This window comes from Cervus elaphus, chromosome 8 (assembly GCF_910594005.1).
Source record: "Cervus elaphus chromosome 8, mCerEla1.1, whole genome shotgun sequence".
Taxonomy (NCBI): domain Eukaryota; kingdom Metazoa; phylum Chordata; class Mammalia; order Artiodactyla; family Cervidae; genus Cervus; species Cervus elaphus.
Window position 1 is genome coordinate 24,189,087 of NC_057822.1, and position 26,770 is coordinate 24,215,856.

Sequence of the window (26,770 nt, forward strand, 5' to 3'; positions counted from 1 at the left end):
TTCCCCACCCAGGGACTGAACCCAGGTCTCTGGATTGCAGGCAGATTCTTCACCATCTGAGCCACCAGGGAAGCCCTCCAGGGATCAAATCCATGGCCCCTGCAGTAGAAGTGCAGAGTCTTAACCACTGGACCACCAGGGAAGTCCCCCCCCCCTTTTTTTTTTTATCCAAAGTGAATTTGAAGGACTGACTCTTCATTAGGAGACTTTGCAATGCTCACTGTTGTGTTAACAATTATCTTGCTTATATTCAGCCTCAAGGTCAGGTTAATTTAGCCTTGTCAAGGTGTGAACAAAGGAAAACCAACCCATCCAGGTGAAACATCACACTCACACAACTACAACTTGGACATGAAACACATTTATTGGTCAAAACTTTACAAACAACTTTTAAAAAGCACACAGCCACATGTCCAACATAGAAAATATAAAAATTCATCATCTCCTATAAGATTTAACATGTAATAAACTGTTACTCCCTAGTATTGAATGATAGAGAGCAGGCAGTCTCAGAGACATTACTCTGGTTTTTACTTAGAGACTTAAATTATTTCTTAAGAAACATCATGAGTAAAAGTCACTGCAATGCTGGAGAAATTTTGGTAGCACTCTGTGTTTTATAAATACCAGGAAAGTGAGACAATTGTTTGAACTCACCACATGTCTTGGGGGAACACAGTCAAATGAGGAAAGTACAGGAAAAGTCAGTAGGTAAATCTGCATCTCCAACTAAATGTCATCATGAAGACAGAAAAATGGCCAGGGAGGGACCACAGAGATAGAGCCAGAAGAAACCTTGGAGACCATTCACTCCTAACTCTATTTACATAGGAACTCAATGATCCCAATTCACTTAGTCAATTAGTGGAAGGCCAGAGGCTAAAGGGTGATTTGAACATGGAAGCCTGGAGAGTAGAAAAGAGTGGGATGGTTATTTTCTCTGGTTGTCTTGACATGACTGCACCTCAGTAAATGAGGGTTTGAAATCCAATCAAAAAGACCTGAAGCTACAAGTTGGTCTGCAAATAGAACAAGAGGGAATCATGCAAACCCTTGGGAATACAAGGAAAGTCAGATTTATCTTTATTCTCAATAGAGCCTAAGATAATTCTTAACCAGAATTTAAGAGCTATTTAAAAAAAAGCAGCTGTGACAACCCAGCCGGATGAGGCCAGAGCCAGAATGGACTCAGGGCTTGGAGCTGACCGTGAGGTGACAGAAGCCCTGTTTGCACCTCTGAGTAATGAGCTTGCTTTGGCTGCATTAACAATCACAACACGGCTGAGAGGGAAGATCTTTGCTGCGTCCGTCACTCACCCTGGGCCCGAGACACCTTGCCCCATCCTACAGCTCCGATACATGAGGCTCCAGGGGCCAAGCTCATTGTTGGAAACTTGGACTTTGCCCAGACGCATCACCAAAATAACTCTTGCAAAAGGGAAAAATCAACAATGCGGTGTACCAGCCTCAAGAAAGAAAAATGTTCTCCATCCCAACAAGACAGAGCTGGCTGCCAAGTGGTTAATCCCTTGCCTAAAGTGTATTTTTAATCCTACTCTACTTTTTTGGACACTTTTGCTTTATAGGAGGATTCTTGGGTTTACTAATCAACAGTCACGGGACGGTGGTACCTCCTGTTCAATCTAGAACATGGAGTCAATTCCAGTCTGTATTCAGCCTCACTGGGGTCCAACTGCTCCATCTGCAGCAAGAGACATTGACAGACTCTGCAGTCCCTTCTGGCTCTAATACTTGGCTCCCATGGCACTGTCCATCGGACTTCCAGGTCAGTGCCTCAACCATTCACGCAGAAACAGCAGCAGCTTGCTCTCTTAGGGCCAGGATCAAAACATACACAACACAGAGATTCCACCACCTAGGAAATCCTCACCTAGGAAAACCTATCTGTGGATTGAGATAACCTTCTTCTTCTCATATAATACACTAAGGCACTCAGCTGACGGCATTTGGGGAAGATTAATTAAAATAATGAAAATACAAGTCATGAGAGAAATCCCTTTGTTTTAAATATAAAGAATTGCTTCTGCATTTGCCATCCCAGAGAAACAGGAGCAACTACTTGGTTATGTTGACGATTGCCTTGTTTTTCTCCTTTAAAAAGATATACAAATTCTACTAGAAGGAATTCTTCTTAGCCGCACAAATAGACATTTTATCAGTTAATTTAAAAAACAAGCAAACATGAGAACTAGCAACCTTGGGCTACTGGGGAAAAAACTGACAGATCCCATTAACACGGTCTCTTGTTTCAGAGGAAAAGAAGACAGATAATTTGTCCCAAACGTGTTTTCTGATTTATCACAAATTTGGCAATCTGCACCAGTGAGGTAGTTCAGAAGAGATGCAAAGTTGCAAAGGTAAGGACACTGAATCTAGACTCCACCTTCTGTGTGTCCCATGACAGAAATGGAACTTCCACTGGAAGTAGGGATTTTACTCTTAACCCTCCACACACCGTAAAGGATTACTCATCATCAGTGATTATATAGAGACTTTGTTTTCACAGTCATGGTGAAGGGTTTGCGTAAATCATGGAGCATCCCTCACCCTGGTTCCCCTTGAGACAGAGCAAAACTGGCTGGCTTTCATAAGCTCCGAAGCTGCAGCCTTCAGTGAGTGTAACAGACCTAACTGGGTATAGACAATTTCAATACTTCTAGCTGCAGGACAAAGGAAATGACGGAGCCTGTATGTGGTGTGCAAAGGAATCGGGAGAAAGAAATGTCCAGATCAAACAGCATAAATGCCCATTTTCTTAAGGCAATAGGCCCTTCCGGTGTCCTGGGGTTATTTTTGTTGTTGTTTTGCTTATTTAAATTTTATGGGCAATTACACATTAGATCAGCACTTCTAAAACTGAAGAGATCTCCATCAAATCATACTAATGAATACAACATATTGCTCACATTGTGTTGTAGCAAAAATTCCTATCAAAATATTCCCCTCCCATCTGTAGGACTATATGGGACTTAAAACTATGCTTTGAGTTTAAGAAAGGACTTCTGGCCTGGCTGAATTAAGACCTCTGGAGACCCTAAGAAAGGAAGAGATAAACTCCCTAATACTCACCTAAAAATAAGATTTTATGTGTGTTAAAATTAAAGAGACTGATGTCTAGATTTTTTAAATAGCAAAATTCTAGATAAATTAATCAGAGCAGAACTCTTCCTATTTTTCAGGGCTTCTGCTTACTACAGATGGGCTTTAACTGCTCACTAGACAATCCAGTGGAAGCTGGTGGTCAGCCGGGTCCCTCACTACTGTGAGATTAAAATTCATACCATGGTGAAATTGCAAAGGACTGTGTCATGAGATTTACATAAACTTTTCCAAAGGAAGGAAGTTCATGGGTTTTATACTTAAAAGCTTTGGTTATTGTGGTTATTTGGGCCTCACCAATTTGCTCACAAAAACTCACCCCTGACCAGCTAGAGTGTTATTTGGTCACTAAGTCGTATTGAACTCTTTGCAACCCCATAGACTATAGCCCGCCAGGCTCTTCTGTCCATGAGATTTCCCAGGCAAGAATATTGGAAAGGGTTGCCACTTCCTTCTCCAGGGGATCTTCCCAACCCAGGGATCGAACCCATATCTCCTGCTTGGCAGGCAAATTCTTTACCACTGAGCTACCTGGGACGCAGCTAGAGGGTAGCTGTGTAGTTTCATGTCAATGGTTCTCCTTTTACATTTGTTTGGTATTGAGTAATACAAAAAAGAATTTATAGTCAAATTATCTGCATCTATTAAAACAGGATGTGTCCTGGGAATTCCCTGGCAGTCCAGTGGTTGAGACTCTACTCTTCTTCCACTGCTGAGGCCTGGGTTTGATCCCTGGTCAGGGGGACTAAGATTCCACAAACCATGAAGTGCGGCCAAAAAAAAAGAGAGAGAGAGAGGATAAAGTAGGATGTGTCCTATTCCCAGTTTTGACAAAGAAACTGATCTAATTTTAAGACCATGGGTCAGTGGACTCCTGGACAGCCCAACCATATGAAGCCAAAGGGATGCCGGCCTAAAAGTCTTCCATAGAACAATTGAAAAGGTTCCCTTATCCCTGTATGAAATGGTCTTCTACTCAGGCCATTACCCAGAATGATTGTCTTTTGCTGTTGCTAAACCCAATCTAGGCTCTTGCCCAGGACCTGCTGTTTTAAAAATTATGGGTTTTAACACATATTAACAATAAGTTAGAGCAATTCAATAAAGTTGCCCCTAAATACTAAGAGAGCAGGAGGTAAAGAAAGACATGTAGCAGCAGAGATCATTTGAAAACTAGATAGTCTTCTTACTTAATGAATAACTTCTTAACACTTTTCAACTAATTTACAGAATCTACCTTCTGACTTGCTTCTTACAAACCAGCCCGCAGTATTGTCAATTACTGGCATGGGACAATCAGACATAAATTATCTCCTTCTGAAAGTGGGTCTTTTCTTAGAATAGGTTTCATCTTCTGGTATAACTTTAAAAATTCTTCACATTATGGCAAAGTTTGTTTGTGTGTTCACCTAGAAATACATCCATTAAACAAGCATTTATTTCATGTGTACCAAGTGTCATAAGTTGACTCAGGCCCATAGGAGACATCCATGAACAGAAAAGTTCCCACTCTTGGACCTGACATTTTGATTTAGGGAGAATCATTCAACCCGAGTCAACTCTGAACTGGTCACATCTCACCAGAAAAGATGCTTTCTTTCAGAGCTTGTCTTACTTGAAGAGGCCATAAGGGGAGAAAATTAAAGCCCTTGTATTACCATGAAAACCTTTTGGAATTTCAATATCATGTGTGTGTGTTAGTCACTCAGTTTTATCTGACTCTTTGCCACCCCATGGAGTGTAACCCACAAGGCTCCTCTGTTCATGGGATTCTCCAGGCAAGAATACTGGAGTGGGTTGCCATTCCCTTTTTCAGGGGATCTGCCTGACCCAGGGATCAAACCTAGGTTTCCAGCATTGCAGACAGATTCTTTACCATCTGAGACATTAGGGAAACCCTTCAAAGTCTTAAAACTCATCAAAAGCATGTTTTCCAAAAGACCCCCTTATCTGTAGCAAATGAACATATTTCTAAGCAAATGACAATGATGAATATTTCTGAGCATAATGAGAAAAGAGAAGAAATGCTCTCATCCACATGGATTTCCATATGGTGGATTCATCTTATTTCTGAAACGGCATAAGAATTCTGCAGTGTTACATAAAAACGTGTTGGTTGATATGAATATGACCTAAAGGATCAAATGATCTAAGTCTTAAAAGTAACATGATTCATTAATAAATGGTCTGTTCAAGCAGGAAAAAAAAAATGATCTCCTCCAGCTCTATACAGGAAATTATTTTACACACTTGTCTCATAAACGTCCCAGCTGTGCTGAACAACTGTCATACTCAGTGAAAACACCACATTAAATTATTGCGATATTCAGTAAAAGGGTCTAATTATCTTTTAAAGCTGTCATTGTTTTTAAGCACATGAATAATTCTAAACCTTTTCTCAACTTGTAAAACAATTTTTTACCTTCCTACTTAAAGACACTTAAAAGGCTTATTCATCACCTCCAGCCTCACCCTATAGTCACCCACTGGATTTTTAATCACCACAGATAAACATCAACATCTGTCACCATACATAATATTTTACAGTTGCAAATTTGATTCCATTGTCAAAGAAAAAAATTTATTTAGAATATCTTTTCTTTCAATGGGATGTTCTCTCGCTCTCTTGCGTGTCTTCTAAGACGACACCTATCTAAAAATGAGAGCTTCATTTTCTGGAATACCATACTTCCCTTTGTGTTCTTCAAATAATTTTCTCAGCTCCTCCATGTAGGTCTGATGCAACTCCTCAATCTGCTCTGAGGTTGGGTGCAGGGTCTGATGAACAGGGATTGGGCGGCCAACTGCAAAAAACAAAGAATGCATCATTAAGTAAGAAACCAAAACCACTCCACTACGGACTATCACTTCTAATGGACAGCCCTAGAAAGGTCTTCCAATCAGAAGCTGTCAGGCCTGCCAGCTCCCATCCCTTCTTCATTTTACTGGCTGCCTGCAGTGGTCACACCACCCCTTCTGGTGACAAATAAAGAGGCTTCCTTCTCCACACATGCTGGATTCTCAGGGCACTGGTGGTTTTGACTTAGAGTCAAATAAACTACTGTGCTGGCTGCAGCTGCGGGGTGCAAGCACACGGCTGGGTGTGCACGTCACCAGCTCGCTCCCTCTGGTACAGCTGACAGCCAGACCACAAGGCTCTATTATCACTGCCCCGGGGAAGTCTTGACTCACGAGCCATCAACCCTCTAATCAGGCTCTTTGTAACGTCATCCTAAAAAATGAAAAGAATATACATCTTCACTGCCGAGTATCTGGACTAGAAAACACACCTAATCACAAGGGTTCCACTGTGTGTAACGGCAGAAAACAAAACCAACCAAAAAAATCTTCATAGAGAAAATCATTAAACAAATCACAGACCATTCATTCAGTGGAATTCTAGGCAGCAATTTGTTTTTGAAAACTGAAATAATATTTTGGAAACCATGTATGGTGACTGATATTAAATAGATTTACTGTGGTGATCCTTTTACAATACATACAAATATCAAACCAACACTTGAAACTAATCTGTTATATGCAATTATATATCTCAATGTAAAAAATGAAATATATATGTGTGTTCACACACATATGCAAAAGTCTAAAATGCATTAGGAAGGGGAAAGTTGTAAAATAATATAGCATAATTGTATTTATTGAAAAATTTCCATATCTAGGTGCATTATAAGCTTTTAGTCTACCAAGAAAGTCAGCCAAGAGACATTGCTAGCCCTTACATGGAGGGAAGAAGGGAGAGCTGGGGGCCTTATATTTTATCTGTATTGTGTCAGTTTTCTACAATGAGAAGGCACTAGTATTACCTGTATAATTAAAAAATGGACTAATTTTTTTAAAACCTAGCATTTATATAATAAATAACTTTTACCTCCCTTGTCTCAGATTTTTAAAGACTAGATACACGTGGCTCTGCCGCCTGCTCTTCAGTCCTCTCTGCTGTGCATTGCGCCCTCTGCTGGCCTGATGCTGCTACTGATGCCAAGAGTTGCGAATGTACAGGATGGTCAACGTCAATGGCTAAGCAGCAAACTGCTTATTGCTTTTGGTCGGCTTCCGCATGAGGTCAAGTGGGGCTGTAGTAACAGAATGGCACTCGTAGGGCTTCCTTTGCCCACATGGAGTCTCCCCATGCTACCTCCAAGGCTCAATCCATGTCAGTAACAAAGCAGGATTAGTTAAAAAGAAACCAGAGAAAGAAGAAGTGATAAGTAACAGCAGAAAAAAGTGTGAAATAGTGTGGGAGGTTAGGGAGCACAAGGAAGGGAATGATACAGACACACACACGTGTGTATCATAATGCGTCATACATTAAGATCTATATCTATATTTATATACAAGGTTATATATAATCTATCCATCCTATGTGTGTGTATGTGTGTGTATATCCTCACTGCAACATTAGTATTCTCAAATTCCTATATTTTTAACTAGATATAGCCTCAAGAAGCTCATGTAGAGTTTTCCTCGAAAGCTTGGATGTCAAACATATATAGTAGGCAGCAGTCCTTTGTGATTCAACATAACAGTATCACTGTCAGTTGTGGTTGCTTTTTCCCCCCGACATGGTTTGTGAGATCTTAGCTCCCCAACCAGGAACTGAACCCAGGTCCAGGGCAATGAAAGCACCAAATCCTAACCCGTGGGCCACCAGGGAACTCCTATGTCAGTTGTGGTTCAAATACAGACTAGGAGAGGCTGAAAATTGATGGAAACGGGAGCTGGTGTTGCACAAGAGGCATCAGGCTAGACCACATCCAGGACTAACTCCCCAGCAGGTACACCCAGCTAGTAAGTAACTTCCTCTCTGACCTTAATTTTCACATGTATAGGATAAAAGTCATATAGTCAAAGCTATGGTTTTTCCAGCACTCATGTATGGATGTGAGAGTTGAACCATAAAGGCTGAGTGCCAAAGAATTGATGCTTTTGAACTGTGGTGCTAGAAAAGCCTCTTGAGAGTCCCTTAGATAGCAAAGAGATCAAACCAGTCAATCCTAAAGGAAATCAACCCTGAATATTCACTGGAAGTACTGATGCTGGAGCTGACGCTCCAGTACTTTGGCAACTTGATGTGAAGAGCTGACTCACTGGAAAAGACCCTGACGCTGAGAAAGATTGAGGGCAGGAGGAGAAGGGGAGGGACAGAGGATGAGATGGTTGTATGGCATCACTGACTCAGGGGACATAAGTTTGAGCAAGCTCCAGGAGATAGTGAAGGACAGGGAAAACTGGCATGCTGCAGTCCATACAGTTGCAGAGTCAGATATGACTTAGTGACTGAACAGCAACAATAGGATAAAAGAATAGGTGATCTTGAGGCTTCCTTCTAGCTCTAAGGCTTCCTTCACGGCCCAGACAGTAAAAAGTCTGCCTGCAGTGCAGGAGGTCCAGGTTCAATCCCTGGGTCAGGGAGATCGCCTGGAGAAGGGAATGGCTACCCACTCCAGTATTCTTGCCTGGAGAACCCCATGGACAGAGGAGCCTGTCGGGTTACAGTCCATAAGAAGGCAAAGAGTCGGACATGACTGGATGACTAAGCACACACACATTTCTAGCTCTAATCTTTGTTGTTGTTTGATTCCCCCTCCCCCAAAAATAGAAATTTACATGCATAGTGAGAAATCTACCTGTAAATCTACTAGAAAATTTGTGGTTTCATAGAAATGGTTTGTTTTCTTGTGAAATTACCATGGAGAGAGATTAAAAGCAACTATTCTGGGTGGGAGGGGGGATTTATAGTGATACAGGGTCTAAGTGGTCTAAGAAGATGAAGTCTTTTATTTTGCTCCTAGATTACTCAGATTTTTGTTGTTCAGTCTCTAAGTTGTGTCAGACCCTTTTAGTGATTCCATGGGCTGTAGCCTACCAGGCTCCTCTGTCTATGGGATTTCCCAGGCAAAAATACTGGAGTGGGTTGCCATTTCCTTCTCCAGAGGATCTTCCTAACCCATGGATCAAACCCATGTTTCTTGCATTGGCAGGCAGATTCTTTACCATTGAGTCACCTGAGAAGCACTTACTTCAATTAGGACTTGTGAATTCTGAATTATTGAGTCCTATTTCCTATGAGCTAGCCTACAGTTCATTTCAATCCTGTTCTTTTCCTACTAACAGTTTTATTATATTTCAAAGAGCTCAAACATGCCCACATACATTGAATTTATCATAAGACTTTTCCTTTAAACTATGATTGTCTTTTTCTTATTTAACCTGTAGAAAAAATGAGATGCTGAACATTTCCAAACTTCATACACACATACACAGAAACAAACAAACAGAAACCAAAGGGAATTAAGATTTAAACCCAACACTTTTGCCCCTCATTACTAAACTAACCCAAAATTGGATTGGAGAGTAAGAAACCTTTCTAATTAGTTTTTAGGGATAAAAACAGAGGTAACAAAAGAAAAACCTGCAAATCTGAGAAGCACCTTCGGAGCCTTAGAAGATCAGAATTCCCTCTTTCCAGAAAAAGGAGATTTTTACTACTAAGGAGAAGAAAGCTATTTCAACATGAGACTGGGTTAGTTGCAGACTGCTGCATGACTCCCTCTTTATCACACAAAGGAAGAACCAGTTGCATCAGTTTATTCTGGAAGTAGAACTCATTGCCCTGGAAAAAATCAGCTAAAATCTACTTGTGGCAGAGGTGGGAATCAGCTCTCATGTGTGTTTTGGTGCTTTTTATAGCTGGCATGCTCCTTTGTTCCACTTTCCGATTCCATCCAACAGTTCAGGATTAGTTATGTCTTTACTGCCTTATGTAGCAGTCTTGCTCTAATTTTCTTTGATACTGTGCTGTATTTCCCCAGATGAAGAATGAGCAGCTTCATGAGTTGTATTTTCAACTGGAAAAGAGCTTGGAGATGTCCATTATTTTCTTCTCATTGAGGCAAAGAGTAGATCTTTCACAATAAGGAGTCTTCGTTCTATTTTTCTGCGATTATGAAAATTCTGCTGTGTTTCTCTCTCTAATGGCCTCACATAGGAATTCCTTTTTCTTTAGATGCTACATAGCCATACACTAGAGAGAGAGACCAGGCAGACAGCTGGGCAGAGTGGGGTTGGAAGAGTCAAAACCTGGGTTTAAGTACAACCTCTGGCTTATAATGGAGTCTCATGCCCAATGTAGGCGTGTGTGTGTGTGTGTGTATGTATACATGGGCACATACACACATACATAAACATACACACTCATGAACATTTACTGAGCACTTAATATGTTGTATGGGGCACCATACCAATCCCCTTATTACTATCTCTCAGGTGGCACAGTGGTAAAGAATCTACTTTCCAATGCAAGAGAAGCAAGAGATGCAGGTTTGATTTCTGGGTCAGGAAGATCCCCTGAAGGAGGAAATGGCAACCCACTCTAGTGTTCTTGCTGGAAAATTCCACGGAGAGAGGAGCCTGGTGGTCTACAGTCCATGGGGTTGCAAAGAGTCAGACACGACTGAATGACTGAGCACAACAACAATCCCTACTTCACAATTAAAATTTAAATTAGGTTCCTCTTTCTTTCTTTCTATTGGGTTGGCCAAAAAGTTTGTTCAGATTTTTCAGTACGATGTTATGGAAAACCTTAAAGAACTTTTCGGCCAATGCAATATTTCAGAAAAATCCCTTAGCCGTTTTATCCCTCAGGGTAGAATAACTAATTGAAACAAAATGGACTACTTTTGTCCTCAAGTGGGATCCAAATCAGTTTTATTTAAATAAGGTACATTCCCTTTCCTAACACTTTTTATAAAAAAAAAATTCAAACCTATAGAAAAAATAATACAATAAGCACTTGCATGCACTTCCTCTAGACTCACCAATTTCAAACATTTTGCACACACACATACACAGTAATATATATAGATATACACATGTATTATTATTTTTGTTTTTGTAGAACCATTTGAAAATAAGTCATAGACATCACTGATTCGATCATGCTCATGCCATAAAGACAAAGAAAAACTGCTCATGCCATAAAGACAAAGAAAATTTTAAAAACTAATCTAGTTTAAAGTAGACTAATGAAATGTGAAAATTAAATGCAATGTATGATCCTGCTTTGGGAAAAAATACTGCCCTTCACCAAAACCCACAACTAAAAAGAAAGTGATTGTGGCAACTGATGAAATTTGAATATGGAGTGTACACAGTTAATAGCATTTAATTGATGTTAAATTCCTGTATCCTACTGATACTATGAAAGAGAATAATCTTGTTCTTAAGAGAGATACATAAAAGTAATGAGGAACAAATGGTCATGTTGTCTGCACTTACTTATATAGTTCAGTGGTAACAATAGTATAAAGTGTATTTGTGATATTATTAGAGAGAGAAAAAAACTGTAGCAAAAGTGTTAACAAGTGGTGAGTCTAGGAAAAAGGAACATAGGAATTCATTTTACTACTCAAGAGACTTTTCTGAGCATTTGAAATTTTTCAACATGAAATTTTAAAACTTAAAACCAACACCTACTACAACACATGAAATTTCCTCTTTTAAATAGCAAGTTTCCCTTGTATTTTACTTTCTTTCCCAAACAACTTTCCATCACATTACTAGTACTGGCTCTACAACTTGAACTTATTAGTAAACTGAGGGACTTTCCTGGTGGTCCAGTGGTTAAGACTTTGCCTTCCAGTGTAGGGGGTGAGAATTTAATCCCTGGTCAGGAAGCTAAGATCCCACAAGCCTCACGACCAAAAAACCCAAAACAAAAAAACAGAAGCAATATTTGAACAAAGTCAATAAAGATTTTCAAAATGATCCACATCAAAAAAATCTTTAAAAAAAAATAACATGCGTGTGTGTATGCTCAGTCACGTCCGACTCTTTGTGGACTGTAGCCCACCAGGCTCCTCTCTTCATGGCATTTCCCAAGAAAGAATACTGGAGTGGGTTGCCATTGCCTTCTCCAGGGGATCTTCCTGACCCAGAAATCGACCTCACATCTCCTGCATTAGCCAGCCGGGTCTTTACCACTGAGCCACCTGGGAAATTGATTTAAAATTTTTGTTACTATGCACTTGTTCAATTTCTGAAAACTTGAGAATTACAGTCAGACAGGCCTAACTAAAGACTAATTTGTTGATTCACAAATGTGTCTTGAGCTCCTACCCTGAGAGCACTGGGGACACAGCAGAGAACAAATAGAGCAAAATCTCTGTCACCTGGAGCTCTGGAGGCAGAAACAAAGAAAAAGCAACATTCTTGCAAGGAACTGCGACTTTTTACAGCTGTTCTTGAAGTCTAAACTCACTTTCTTTCTCTCTCCCAGTTGTCATGATAGATGGGACACTGAAATCAGCTTCTCTCTATTATTATGGAATAAAATACAACCTATGTGAACAGTTTATTCTACTTTGATAAACTGATAATAACTCAGATAAAATATGTAAATGACATACTACTTGTGACACATATATAGAAATGTATATGTGTGTACCATACATGGTAGTTTCTTTATAAATTATGTCCAACGAGAATGACCCTGAAAATCATATCATATAATTTCCCTCATATCCCCCCAAAATACCAATGACCATACTCTGCACATAAGGGATCAAAACTAATATTATGACCAAAAAAATGGAACCACTTATCTTGAAAAATATAACTGCAAGCTTAACTTATCTCAGTATTCCTATTACACTGATTAATCAACTGTTAATATTCCATTTGAGTTAAAAACAGCATTTTAAAAAATGTCACGTGACTGCATGTGAAAGGCAAAGCTGTTACAAACTGACAGCAATAAACTCCCATTCCAAGGGAATCGATCGAAAAAATGCTTGAATTTCATTTAATGGGCCATTCACGGTGAAATTATTACTTCCATTTCATATGTGTATATAGTCTGGCTAATCTTGCTATTAGAAATCCACTCAGCACTTTCTCCTTTTCCACTTTCCAAACCCCTTTTCAACCTTAGGCGCAATTATTTCCCTCCTCCGTTCTTCTACTAACATGGTTCTTACCCTCCTCTCCTATCTCAATGTCCCCCCAACCCAAACATGCCATTTTTAAAAGGAAAATCAGTCTGCGAGTGAGTGCTCAGTTGATTTAGCCGTGTCTGACCTTTTGCGTCTCTCTAGACTGTAGCCTGCCAGGCTCCTCTGAGATTCTCCAGGCAAGAATACTGGAATGGGCTGCCATGCACTCCTATAGGAGATCTTCCCAACTAAGGGATTAAACCCACATCTCCTACACTGCAGGCAGATTCTTCACCCACTCAGCCACCTGGGAAGCCCTACATTAGAATGCATATAAATATACCTAGTTGGGAAAAAAATGCTTTGTGATAGAAACTGATGCCTGTGTGAACTAAACGTGATGAAGACATTTATTATACACAAATTTTCACAAGAGACTCTGAGGTAATGTATTCAAAGACTTGCTATGTTATCATCTTCTGGAAGAGAAATAGATTCATCATAGAGTATTAGAAACTCTAGTTGTAAAATTGGATTCTACTTGGAGTGCAATAACAATGTTTTTGAAAGTAGTTGATTCCCATTCAAATGGAAAATACAGTCATTTCATAAATACAAGGCATACTGTAAAGGAAGGTCAAATAACATCTATTCAGTTCAGTTCAGTCACTCAGTCGTGTCCGACTCTTTGCAACCCCATGAACTGTAGCCTACCAGGCTCCTCAGTCCATGGGATTTTCCAGGCAAGAACACTGGAGTGGGTTGCCATTTCCTTCTCTAGGGGATGTTCCTGACCCAGGCATCGAACCTGGGTCTCCCACATTGTAGGCAGACGCTTTACCATCTGAGCTACTGGAAGGTCTTACTCAAAGCTACTTCAGTAACAATAAACATTGGTCAAAGTCAGATAACCCTCTCACTCAATTGAACAAGCCTCCAGTATTTGATGTACATACCAACAGTGTGAATGGGCTTCCTATAGGGCATTAGGCCAAAATTGTACTGAAAAATTCCTCTGGCATGGAACAATGGCAAAGCAAATCCCATGATCTTCTGTAGTTTCTCCTGTACATTTCGAAGCCATGATCCTTCGGGGTTGCTAACTTGTTTAAATAGTTCGTTTTCACCAAAAGAAAACACTGGCACCAAATAAGCACTGGAAATAACAAGGAGGAAGAATAAGCATTTTCAATGAAAAGGATTTAAATATTTCATTTAGCACAGCTGACCTGCAACAGATTCCTCACGGTTATTTAATGTCCCCAAGCCTCCTTGGAGTGCTAAGTTTATGTTCCATGTATTGAAACTGAATTACTTCTGAAGTCCTTTGGGGAGGCACCTCAGCAGTCTTAGTGATTTGTGGAATTTTATTCTATAGAAAGTCAAGGTTCCAGGAAGTTTCTTTTTCATTTATGGTTTTGTTCATGGTTCATTTGTTCGGAAATCTATACTGTGCCTATGAAATTTTGTATTTTGCTTGTTTTGCTCTTATAGACAAGTTGAATGGCTGGATGCCAAGACACTGAGTTATCTTAGAGGGAAGGTTGTCTTCTATTTCCCATAAACATTTACATCTGTATTCATTGGAAGGTCAGTGATGAGGTCTGTCTTTAAGGGCCAGAAAAATTACTTCTTTGAGTTCACTTAATAATGGGTTAGCTTCCCTGACCCAGTTGCCTGAAATGAAAAGCCACTTACCCATGGGTCAAAGCAATTTTCACAAATCCCTTCCGCTGGCGGATGAACAGAGTGAACTTTCCAGGATGGGCATCCAGTGATTCCTCTGCGCCCCCGAGGACAATGACTGAGATGTTTCCACCTCCCTCTTTGCTTAACACATGGGACACACTTTTCTTGGAAACTGAGACTGGCCCTTAGTGAATAAAACAAAAGGTGTTAACTAATTGCCCTTTAACATTCTTATCTTAAGAATCTATGGCAACAGTCCGCATCCTTTTTGGCACCAGGGACTGGTTTCATGGAAGGCAATTTTTCCACAGGCTGGGGCGATGGAGGGTGGTTTGGGGATGATTCAAGTGCATTCAGACTGGTTCCAAATAGGAAAAGGAGTACATCAAGGCTGTATATTGTCACCCTGCTTATTTAACTTATATGCAGAATACATCATGAGAAACGCTGGGCTGGATGAAGCACAAGCTGGACTCAAGATTGCCAGGAGAAATATCAATAACCTCAGATAAGCAGATGAAACCACCCTTATGGCAGAAAGTGAAGAAGAACTAAAGAGCCTCTTGATGAAAGTGAAAGAGGAGATGGAAAAAGTTGGCTTAAAACTCAACATTCAGAAAACTAAGATCATGGCATCTGGTCCCATCACTTCATGGCAAATAGGTGGGAAACAGTGGAAGACTTTATTTTTCTGGGCTCCAAAATCACTGCAGATGGTGATTGCAGCCATGAAATTAAAAGATGCTTACTCCTTGGAAGGAAAGTTATGACCAACCTAGACAGCATATTAAAAAGCAGAGACATTACTTTGCCAACAAAGGTCCATCTAGTCAAGGCTATGGTTTTTCCAGTAGTTATGTATGGATGTGAGAGTTGGCCTATAAAGAAAGCTGAGCACTGAAGAATTGATGCTTTTGAACTGCGGTGTTGGAGAAGACTCGTGAGAGTCCCTTGGACTGCAAGGAGATGCAACCAGTCCATCCTAAAGGAGATCAGTCCTGAGAGTTCACTGGAAGGACTGATGTTGAAGCTGAAACTCCAATACTTTGGCCATCTGATGTGAAGAACTGACTCATCTGAAAAGACCCTGATGCTGGGAAAGAATGAAGGCAGGAGGAGAAGGGGACAACAGAGGATGAAATGGTTGGATGGCATCACTGACTTAATGGACATAAGTTTGAGTAAACTCCGGGAGCTGGTGATGGACAGGGAGGCCTAGTGTGCTTTAGTCCATGGTGTCGCAAAGAATCGGACATGATTGAGCGACTGAACATTTATTGTGCACTTTATTTCTAGTATTATTACATCTGCTCCATTTCAGATCATCAGGCACCAGGACCCAGAATTTGGGGACCCCTGATTTATGGCACTAGCAAATATTAAACAAAATTTTCTGCACGGCTTATATTTGGCGCACTACGTGGGTTTATAATTTTTCCATAGCCAAATCTTTGATAATAGATTCCATTAATAAGATCTAACATTTTGGCAGGTGATGGGTTAGGTCTTTAAAATGTCACTTGATTATTACTAGGTCTACCAGTTGTTTGAGTAAGTTGTGTACTGCTGAATTCTACAGATTCCACTCATATTGCATTTTAAGTAAAAGGTGTCTCCTGAAGTTGTTCAACGCACAACCTGCACAGCTGTACGTGGTAGTCTTGATCATTACCCTGGCAGATCCTTGCTCAGAACCAAACAATATACCCTCCAAGAGGTTGCACTGATCTTCTGTATACCAATGATTTGTTTTCAGGTATTCTATATGGATTTTTATTTCTCAAGCATGGATTTATAATGTAAATGGTTTCAAAAAAAACTCAGACATCTGACAAATAACCTATATCAGTTGCTAAATCTGTGCATGGTTCCAAAATGTCTAGTTTGACTTTGTTAAATTGTTTAAGACATAAGTTACATAACTGTTCAATCTTTATATGAGGCTTTCCCATGTAAAAATAAGTTTAAAGATTCCTTTTCAGATTTTAAAAGCACAGTGTACTCTTGGAGGAAAATACTATGAACTCTTGAAGAAAAAGAATAAAGAAGAAAACACAAACAACTCATGACCCATAATTCAGAGATAACCCCTTCTTAATGTCTTATTGTTTCCTTCCATTTTTGATTTTATCCTTTTTGTTTTTTTAGTCATAAAAGAATGTGCTAGCTTTATCAAGACATAGCACTTCATCTCTTGAAGGAAATTACATGCTCATTTTACTGTGCATTTCTCCTGCTGGGGGAATATAAAATAAGGACAGGATTCTGAAAAACCAGCTACTTTCTGCAAAGCAGCAGCAGAGGAGAGTGGGTTAGAAGGTAGAGAACCTGGGCACAGAGGGGTGTGAACTCTCGTTGAGTTGAGGGCATGGCCATTCTGCTCTGCGCGCCGTGAATGGGAGCTGGAGGCATCATTCCACTGAAAAGAGAGCCCCTTGGATTTTCAGACACCTGGCAGTCCTCTCTTGCCTCTGTCCACTTCTCAGTTTCCTCCTGAGGCTTCCCTTCTTCAGACCATGCTTAGAAGTTGGTATTTCTCAGGGCTATTAGGTACTAAATGTGTCTATTCCTCCAAAATTCATATGTTGAAATGCTAACCCCTAATAGCATGGTATTAAGAGGTGGGGCCTTTGGGAGAGAATTAGTTCATAAGAGTGGAGGCCTCCTGAATGGGATTAATGTTTTTTATTATTTATTTATATATTCTAATTAATTAATTTGGCTGCTCAGGGTCTTAGTTGCAGCACTCAGGATCTTTAGTTGTGATATGAGAACATGCGGGATCTTGTTCCCTGACCAGGGATCGAACCCAGGCCCCCTGCATTGGGAGCGTGGAGTCTTAGCCACTGGACCACCAGGGAAGTCCCAGGATGAATGTTCTGATAGGAAGAGGACAAACCTAGTTTGTTCTCTCTTTTCACCACGTGAAGATACAAGAAGACAGCCATTTGCAAACCAGCATGTGGGCCATCACCAGACATCAGATCGTCCCAGCCTTCAGACTGCGAGAAATAAAGTTCTATTGTTCAAGCTATCCAGTCTGCGGTGTTCTCTTGTAACACCCGATGTTATAACCTCATCTCTCCACAAGGATTCAACCACCAATCACATATGCTGAGTTCTCCCAAACCCACTTACAGGGAGTTTTTCTCCTGAGGCTCCAGGCCTACACCTCCTGTTGCTCAAAGGACATCTCTACCTCAACAGCTTGGAGACACCTCAAACTCCATGCTTCCCAACCCAGTGCATGAAATTCTTCCACAAAGCTGTTTCTCTCCCAATATTATTTATCAAAGCGGTTGGGACTATCATCTACCCAGTCACCCAAGTCAGAATGTAGGTTCCTTCCATACATAGTCCCCTCTTTTCATCCACCATGTTCCTTCATCACTCATTCATTTGTTCATTCATTCAAAAGCACTTACTGAACATCTGCTACAGGTAAGATACTGTGCTAGATGCTGATAAGACAATTAAATACAATTGCTGCCCTCATGAGGCTGAATCAGTCACTAAATTTTGTTGCACTGTGTGTGTGCTCAGTCATGTCCGACTCTTTGCGACCCCATGGACTGTAGCCCACCAGGCTCCTCCACCCGTGGGATTTTATAGACAAGAATCCTGGAGTGGGGTGCCATTTCCTCCTCCAGGGTATCGTCTCGACCCAGAGATTGAACCTGCATCTCTTGAGTCTCCTGCATCAGCAGGTGAATTCTCTACCACTGAGCCACTTGGGAACCCCAAGTTTTGTAGACTCTATCAACTATTTTTCATATCGATTCCTTGTTCTCTAGTTCCACTACCACAGCCACTGCCAGTTTAGCCCTTATCAGCTGTCCCTTGATGACTGAAATAGGCCCATTCATCTTCACAGTTTCCAGGCTCATCTCCCTCTAACTTATCTCCAAGCTGCTGCCTGCATGACTTACTGTACAAAATCCTATCAGGTCCCTACTTTGCTCAAAATCCCTCACAAGTTCCTCATGGCTAACCTACAAGAAAAAAATCTAAAGTGTATATATTATAGATAAGGCTGCTATGATCTGATCTCAACTGCCTGCTCACCTTTAATGAGTAGACAGAAAGGAACATGAGCCTTGAAACACAGTGTGGGCTCTAGTCAACACCCGCTGAGTATTGATTCACCAAAATGGCCCAAGAGGAATGGCATGGATGTGGAACTTGCAAAGACTTACAGCCATAGAAATCTTGGTAAAAGTAAAACACCATCAGCAGAGGATTTCTGAAACACTGTGGGCTACTTAGAGCTTCCTAAGGTAGAGAATCTCAGTGGTAAAGAATTCACCTGCCAATGCCAGAGACGTGGGTTCAATCTCTGGGTCGGGAAGATCCCCTGGAGAAGGAAATGGCAACCCACTCCAATATTCTTGCCTGGAGAGTTCCATGGACAGAGGAGCCTAGCATGCTGCAGTCTATAGGGTCGCAAAGAGTCAAACACAACTTAGCGACCAAACAACAATGGGTTCCTTACTACCTGAGGTCTGGGGCACATGGATGTCTGTCCTTCCCACCCAGAGAGGCAGTTACCAAGGCAGGTGCCTAGTACAGGGGCAGCTTTTGACTGGGGGCAGTCCTAGGAAGCCAGTTGTAGGAAGGGATGAGAACTCCCTAAACTTAGAGACAAGGACAGTCCAAACATCCCTGGCTACAAGTTTGGGTGTTTTCATTTAGCTTTGGGACATAGGAGGTGACAGCAACAAGGAAGATCTCATGATATCATAAGCCAGTGAGAGAAGACCGGCTTCATCTCAAATGCCAGTTCTAGAAAACAACAGTGGCACCACGTGGACAAAGACCCTGTCGTTGGTTATTTGTAGTTGACATGGCCTTGGAGAGGGTGTACCTTCATCTCTCCGGCCACAAATTTGCCACTCCTGCTTCCAAATACACTACCCAAACTCCCCTGTGGCTATACTTTGAATCAGCAAACAGTATAATGTAAAATGGGGCTTGCCTAGTGGCTCAGATGGTCAAGAATTTGCCTGCAGTGCAGAAGATCTGGGTTTGATCCCTGGGTCAGGATCCCCTGAAAAAGGGAAAGGCTATCCACTCCAGTATTCTTGCCTGGGAAATCCCATGGACAGAGGAGTCTGGCAGGTCACAGTCCACGGGGTCACAAACAGTAGGACACGACTGAGTGACTAACACACACACATAATGTAAATATATCTCTGTGATTTTTTGAAATTAAAAAAAAACCTTTTCCTTTTAACTTTCTTCCTTTTATAAAACTAACCCAGCATCTGCAAAAGAGGAAAGAGAAGGGATTTTTTTTTTCCCCACTTAGTTCAGGAGATGGGGGGTTAGTGCGGCCTCTAGTGGCCAGATGAAGGGACAGCCTAAGTTGGACACAGCCCAGGGTTACACGTGTGAAGGTCCATAAACAGAACCTGGAAACCCAGGCAAGGATGCTGGCCCTTTGGTGTTTAGCGATTTCCAACAAGCTATCTAATGACAACAGAGAATTGAGAAATTAATAGGAAGTGATAAAAACCTGAAAGACCATGAGGAATTCTATCTCTGAATAAGCTCTGATCCTGAAATTACAATTTTCCCAAGAGATTATCCATTTTTCATTATGTCTAAGAAATGGAAAGACAATAATAATTAACCTACACAATGATCATAAACATAAAGCTCTTTGTAAGTTACAAATTGGTCAAGTTGGAAAACCAAAAAAATTGAGCCTCTTAAGTTGAAATAAGACCCATTAACACAATCTTAGGCTTCTGGATACACTCATATAAGATCTTTACAGCATTTTTACCGAATTTTATTCTCAGAATTTGGAGAATTATGGTTTCCCTAATCTGAAAGTCTTCCACTAGTTCAGAGTAGCAGAGTAAAATTTCTGAGCCAAGTTGTACTTAATCTGGGAGGGAAAAGATAGCAGATTCAGTGTGTTTAGTTTATAAATTGCCATTATTCCAAGACACATTGGAGGCCATTTTCAATTTCTACTATTCATAAAAGCAGACAAAGCACCTCTCCAAAGGTTCCATTTATTACTTATTTGCTCAAAGCATGATTCTTTCTTTCTCATCTGGATACACAAAATGCATTCATTAATTTATACTTTCATTGAATTAACATCTATTGGACATTCCTAAATCCCAGGTACTATGCTAGATACTATGCTAGTCACTTGGAGAATTATGGGGGAAAAAAATACAGTCTTGCGGCTCAGACAGTAAAGAATCCGTCTGCAGTGCATGAGATCCAGGTTCGATCCCTGGATCAGGAAGATCCCCTGGAGAAGGAAAGAAGGAAATGGCAACCCACTCCAGTATTCTTGCCTGGAGAAACCCATGGACCGAGGAGCCTGGCGGACTACAGTCCATGGGGTTGCAAAGAGTCGGGCACGACTAGGCGACTCACACTTTCACTTTCTTTCTGTCTCCCTAGTGTTTCCAGTCCGGTGGGGGAAAGCAAGAACCATCGAAATGGCATATGAGTGGGACAGAGGGATAGACACAGAGTTGTACTCTAAGAAAACATAAACCTGGTTGGTTTGAGAGAGAACATTTTGTGTGGTCCTGCCACCCCAGAACACGGTGGAAATAGTGATCTGCCTTCACTTACCACTACTCATCAGATATTCCCGGAAGAATGGACACCGGAACCAATATGGCAGCACGTGAAGATAGGAGGTAAAGCCGGGAAACAGCTCCTTGAAGTTGGAATAATTTGTACAAAAGTTTCCAAAGGCTCCAACCACCAGCACTCCATGGGGGTGAAACCCAAATATGTAGTTGTGACTCGGATCCAAATCCCAAGTTTTGATGAGCTATGGTGCGTTTATGTTGACATAAAAAAATAAAATGTTGCCAGATTAGTTTCCAATAAGAAACAAAAGGATGTAGTTCTACATTCAAGAGGAAATGGAAAGCTTGACTCGTTTTAGTTTCCTGGAATAATGTGTATTAGTCTTTCAGTCATGTCAGACTTTTTGCGACCCTATGGATTGTAGCCCACCAGGCTCCTCCATCCATGCAAGAATACTGGAGTGGTTTGCCATTCCCTTCTCCAAGGGATCTGCCTGATCTAGGGATGAACCCAAGTCTCTCCCATTGCAGACAGTTTCTTCACCATCTGAGCCACCAGGGAAGCCCTCCCTGGGGTAGAGCTGTATTCACATTTTTCAGCTGTGTCCTGAGCCCTTCGCACACAGCCTTCTAAATTTTGTCAATTTAGCTTAGACTCCATTTAGTAAGTTGGGCTGAATTGCAGGCTCTCTTCCTCTAAAAAGGGAAAAGCTTGAAAAATATGTGATAAAAACATATTCACATTTTTTTCTCAGCTCAAAACCATACTATGTAAATCAATTCTACTCACATGAATTGGAAAATAGTCCTTAAAGTACCTCCAAATGGTCCAGCTTCTGACCCACTCGGATCTTCTGCCTCCCTGCTCCGGGGTTTGCCAGTCAAAATAAAGCCATGTCAAGTAAGGGAGGTAGAGGAACCAGTAGTTGCGTATGATCAGGAACACAATAATCCCGAGGCATACCTGTGCTGTAAGAAAGGGGAAGACCTCAGGAATTGCGGTCCGTTAGAATCTGCCCACTGTCCGTACAATCACTGGTTCAAGGTGTCATCGTTGTTGTTGTTCAGTTGCTAAGTTGTATCCAACTCTTTGCGACCCATGGACTGCAGCATGCCAGACTCCTCTGTCCTCCACTATCTCCCAGAGTTTGTTCAAATTCATGTCCACTGAGTCAGTGATGCTATCTAACCATCCCAGCCTCTGTTGCTCCCTTCTCCTCTTGCCCTCAATCTTTCCCAGCATCGGAGTCTTTTCCAATGAGCTGGTTCTTTGCATCAGGTGGCCCAAGGTAGGAGGATCTAATATATACAAAGTGTGTCTAAGTGAGCCTCAGTTCAACTGAGGCAATGTAACAAGACAGCAATGGTATAGTATGACAACATTTCTTGGATGTATAGTATATGGCAACTTCTATATTGTGGGTGTCACCAAAATATTTTTAAGTTTAATCCTCATATAGCCACAACATCATTGAAGCAGCCAGAACATTCCTAATGTCATTTGTTTCTTTTTTTCCTGGGCTTTAATTTCTTTATTTTGTTTTTTAAAAGTCTAGAAAGTAATTTTTCACAAAACGGTATAATTTAGAAATGAGATACATTTTTTAGCTTTTTTATTTTCACATATAGTTGATTAACAACGTTGTATTAGTTTCAGGTGTAGAGTAAAGTGATTCAGTCATATGTATACGCGTCTGCATGCTTGTGTGTGCTTGCTAAGCTGCTTCAGGTGTGTCCGGCTCTTTGCAACCCTATGGACCACAGCCCGCCAGGCTCCTCTGTCCATGCAATTCTCCAGACAAAAATACTGGAGTGGGTTGCCACTTCCTCCTTCAGGGGATCTTCCCAACCCAGGGATCAAACTCTCATCTCTTATGTCTCCCACACTGGCAGGCAGGTTCTCTGCCACTAGCACCACCTAGGAAGCCCAATACTTGTGTCTACTCTTTTTCAAATGCTTTTCCTTTTTAGGTTATTACATAATATTGAGCTAATGTACTTTTTATAGTAGGGAAAATTGCAGCTTAAGGAGGTTAAGTGAATTGCTCAAGACACACAAATTGTAAGTAGCTGACCCATCTAAATTCAAGGTCCATTCTCAAAGCCCATGACCCTACACCACCACCCCACTGCATCCCCAATGCGGAGGAACTGTCATTGACAAGACGGATGCAGAAGAGTTCCTACTACAAGTATTCACCTTGATTGAGCAGTTATTCATCATATGCCCGTGAAAAGGGCACATTCCACTGAGAAACCTCATTTTCAGGAACTCTATTGCCAGAGATAGAAATAAAATAGAAGAAACTGTGCCTTAGCTCCCCTACCACTTCTTGCATCATTTCACAGCAGAGCAATTCTAATTATTTGTGCACCTAATGACGTAGACTCAAATAGATGAAGCAGGAACTGATAAAACTTGACCTGGGCAATAGTGACAAGAATATTTGCCTTTAAGTAATACATTAAGCTAAGCTACACATTTTCTTTTTATGTCGATGCTGTACATGCGTGCAAAGTCACTTCAGCCATATCTGATTCTTTGTGACCCCATGGACTGTAGTCCATCAGGCTCCTCTGTCCATGAAATTATACAGGCAAGAATACTGGAATGGGTTGCCATGTCCTCCTCCAGGGGATCTTCCCAACCCAGGGATCGAACCTGTGTCTCGAACCAATGTCTCCTGCATTGGCAGGTGGGTTTTCTTTACCACTAGCACCACCTGGAAAGCCCACGTGTCTATGCTGTGTGTCGGATTTTTAAAAAATTATAAAAAGAAAAATATATCAATGGGGAAGAGCACAGAGACTTAAAGCCTAGCACAGAGCAAATGCTCAACAAGTGCCAGCCACTACTATTGCTCTAAGGAGTAGCATTGCCTCTTTCTTCTTTATTATGTGCTGAGTCACTAATCTCGTGCTAACTTTATCTCCCAGCTCCTATCCATTCTCAACTTTGTCCCAGTGGTTGGGGCCCCGCACTTGCCCTGCCAAAGTGTGATCAAAAAAACTTAATAAACATAAGGAGAACAATAAGAATAATAAAAGAACAATGATGGTGAGAGCAGCTGTTTTGCCCCTTTCCTATTCGCCCAGTTCTGTTCCCTTCTAACCTTAAAAGAACCTAGTTATAGGAAAGAGATCACTAAGCCATTGAAACGAACTCCGGACTTAGGCTCTCCTGAATGCACACCATGCTTTGCCTAACCTGTTGATTCTTTCCCTAGATAAAAAGAAGTGTAAATGAAGAATTATACAGTTAACAAAATGACTAGCTCTCTACCCCCAACCAAATACTGCAGGCAGATCATACAGGCAAGATAATATCTGAAGAGTCAGCCAGCCTGTGCTCACGGAGAACGATGTAAAACTCAACCTCCTACCTGGATGATTCACTGGGATGCTTCCCCCTCTCACATTTTCCCCTTTAAAAATTGTCATGGCTGAGCACAATCTTCAGAGCTGGTCTCTGGACATGAATCCACCTTCTCCCAGGCGGCTGGCTTTCCTTATTAAAGCACCTTTCCTTTCTACTGACACTTGTCTCTTGAATTATTGGCTTACCAGCTGAACCCAGGTTTGGTAAAAGTGGCATATAGGAAACTCCCAAATAAATGCTAGTTATCAGCCACCATTAACTGTTTGAGACCTTTATAAATACCAGTTTCATATGGCTCAACCCAGTTTTTTATTTCCCAGTGCATATACTATTTTGATAAAAATTTTAAAAACAGGTAAACAAGAGGAAAGGAATATGACAAAACATTTACAATAGGTATCTCTGGATGAGAAAATGCTTTCTAGTCTATTCTAGAAGTTCTTCTACAGTTTCTAATTTTTCTAATAACTAGCATGAATTATCTTATAATCAAAACTTTTTAAAAATTAAATAAAATGATTCCACTAAAGGAAAAAAAAGTAAACAAAACACTGCAAAGTAAGTCTACTTATGTAAGAATATTTTCATCTTTAACATGATTTTATTAAAATACCATGAACAAATCTCATCAGAAAAACACTGTGAAAACTTGTGGAAGTTTATTTATTTGCATTAAATAGTGACCAGGGACCAATATTAAGAAATTATTTAAAATATTTAACTTGTATGGGTACCATTTCCACTTGTGTCTAAGAAGTTTTCATTTGCCCCCATAAAAACTATTTCTATACTTATTTTAGCCATTTAACATAGTATAGAGAAAGAAAAGAATTCAGAGGCAAGCAAATCCTTTAGCACATCACATTCTTTTCCTTTTTATTCCTGAGGCATTGTTTCAAAACATCAATCAGTGCCATCTGCTGAGTATAAGACTGTAATTTTAACATTCCTCTAATTTTTAAAATTCTTGCCTTAAGAAAATTGACTTCCAGAGTTTCTTAGGACGAGGATGGTGCTAAAACACAAATCTAGGAATCCCTTGAAGAATTTTACAGTCTAGTATTCCTCATATGTGGGTCTGCTCCATACTGCCTTTAAAAAGTATTTACTTATAAGGATTCACACTTTTCTTTGTTAAAGATGAATTCATTACTGGAACTGTTTCTTTGCCTAATGAAGTCAAATTATAACAAGGACTGAGTTGAAACCAGTCCCATTTTCGTACTATTTCAGAAAGTTTTACAAGCTGAAGGACAAAAGAAACATAAATAATTTGTATGGCTACAAACTAAAAACCACAAAGATAATCCATGATAGAAGAGGCAAATAGTGTTCATGCAAGTCCAAGAATCTAGTGCAGATCACTAGAGTGAACATTAAAACGTGCTCCCTCAAAATCTTCTAGATGAAGGGAGACTAAAAAGATTTAATTTAATACATGTAGATTTCTTTGCTATAAAGGACATTAGTGGGGCAATTGGTGAAATATGAATAGGGCCCCTGGATTAGGTCATAGTTCTGTTCAGTCGCTCAGTCATGTCCTACTCTTTGCGACCCCATGGACTGCAGCATGCCAGGCCTACCTGTCCATCACCAACTCCCAGAGTTGACTCAAACTCATGTCCATTGAGTTGGTGATGCCATCCAATCATCTCATCCTCTGTCATCCCCTTCTCTTCCCGCCTTCAATCTTTCCCAGCATCAGGGTCTTTTCAAATGAGTCAGTCAGGTCATAGTACAGCATCACTATTATTTTTTTGGATTTGGACACAATCACAGAAAACTAACCAATCTGATCACATGGATCACAGTATTATCTAACTCAAGGAAACTATGAGCCATGCTATGCAGGGCCACCCAAGACAGATGGGTCATGGTGGAGAGTTCTGACAAAATGTGGTCCATTGGAGAGGGGAATGGCAAACCACTTCAGCATTCTTGCCTTGAGAACCCCATGAACAGTATGAAGAGGCAAAAAGACATGACACTGAAAGATGAACTCCCCAGGTTGGTAGGTGCCCAATATGCTACTGGAGAAGAGTGGAGAAATAACTCCAGAAAGA

The 26,770-nt window shown here is 40.7% G+C and overlaps 1 protein-coding gene across 1 annotated transcript in view; it reads right to left on the bottom strand.

Annotated features, from left to right (window-relative positions):
- Positions 1-345: 345 nt before the first annotated feature.
- The window catches only part of MOGAT1 (monoacylglycerol O-acyltransferase 1), a 32,101-nt gene continuing 5,676 nt past the window's right edge, over positions 346-26,770 (bottom strand). Inside the window, exons 2-6 of the mRNA XM_043909883.1 lie at positions 22,119-22,297; positions 21,366-21,570; positions 14,772-14,946; positions 14,030-14,229; positions 346-5,924 (exon numbers count right to left, since the gene is read on the bottom strand). Coding sequence (XP_043765818.1) covers positions 5,770-5,924; positions 14,030-14,229; positions 14,772-14,946; positions 21,366-21,570; positions 22,119-22,297 — 914 coding nt within the window. The 3' untranslated portion in view covers positions 346-5,769. The remainder of the gene's footprint in view (positions 5,925-14,029; positions 14,230-14,771; positions 14,947-21,365; positions 21,571-22,118; positions 22,298-26,770) is intronic.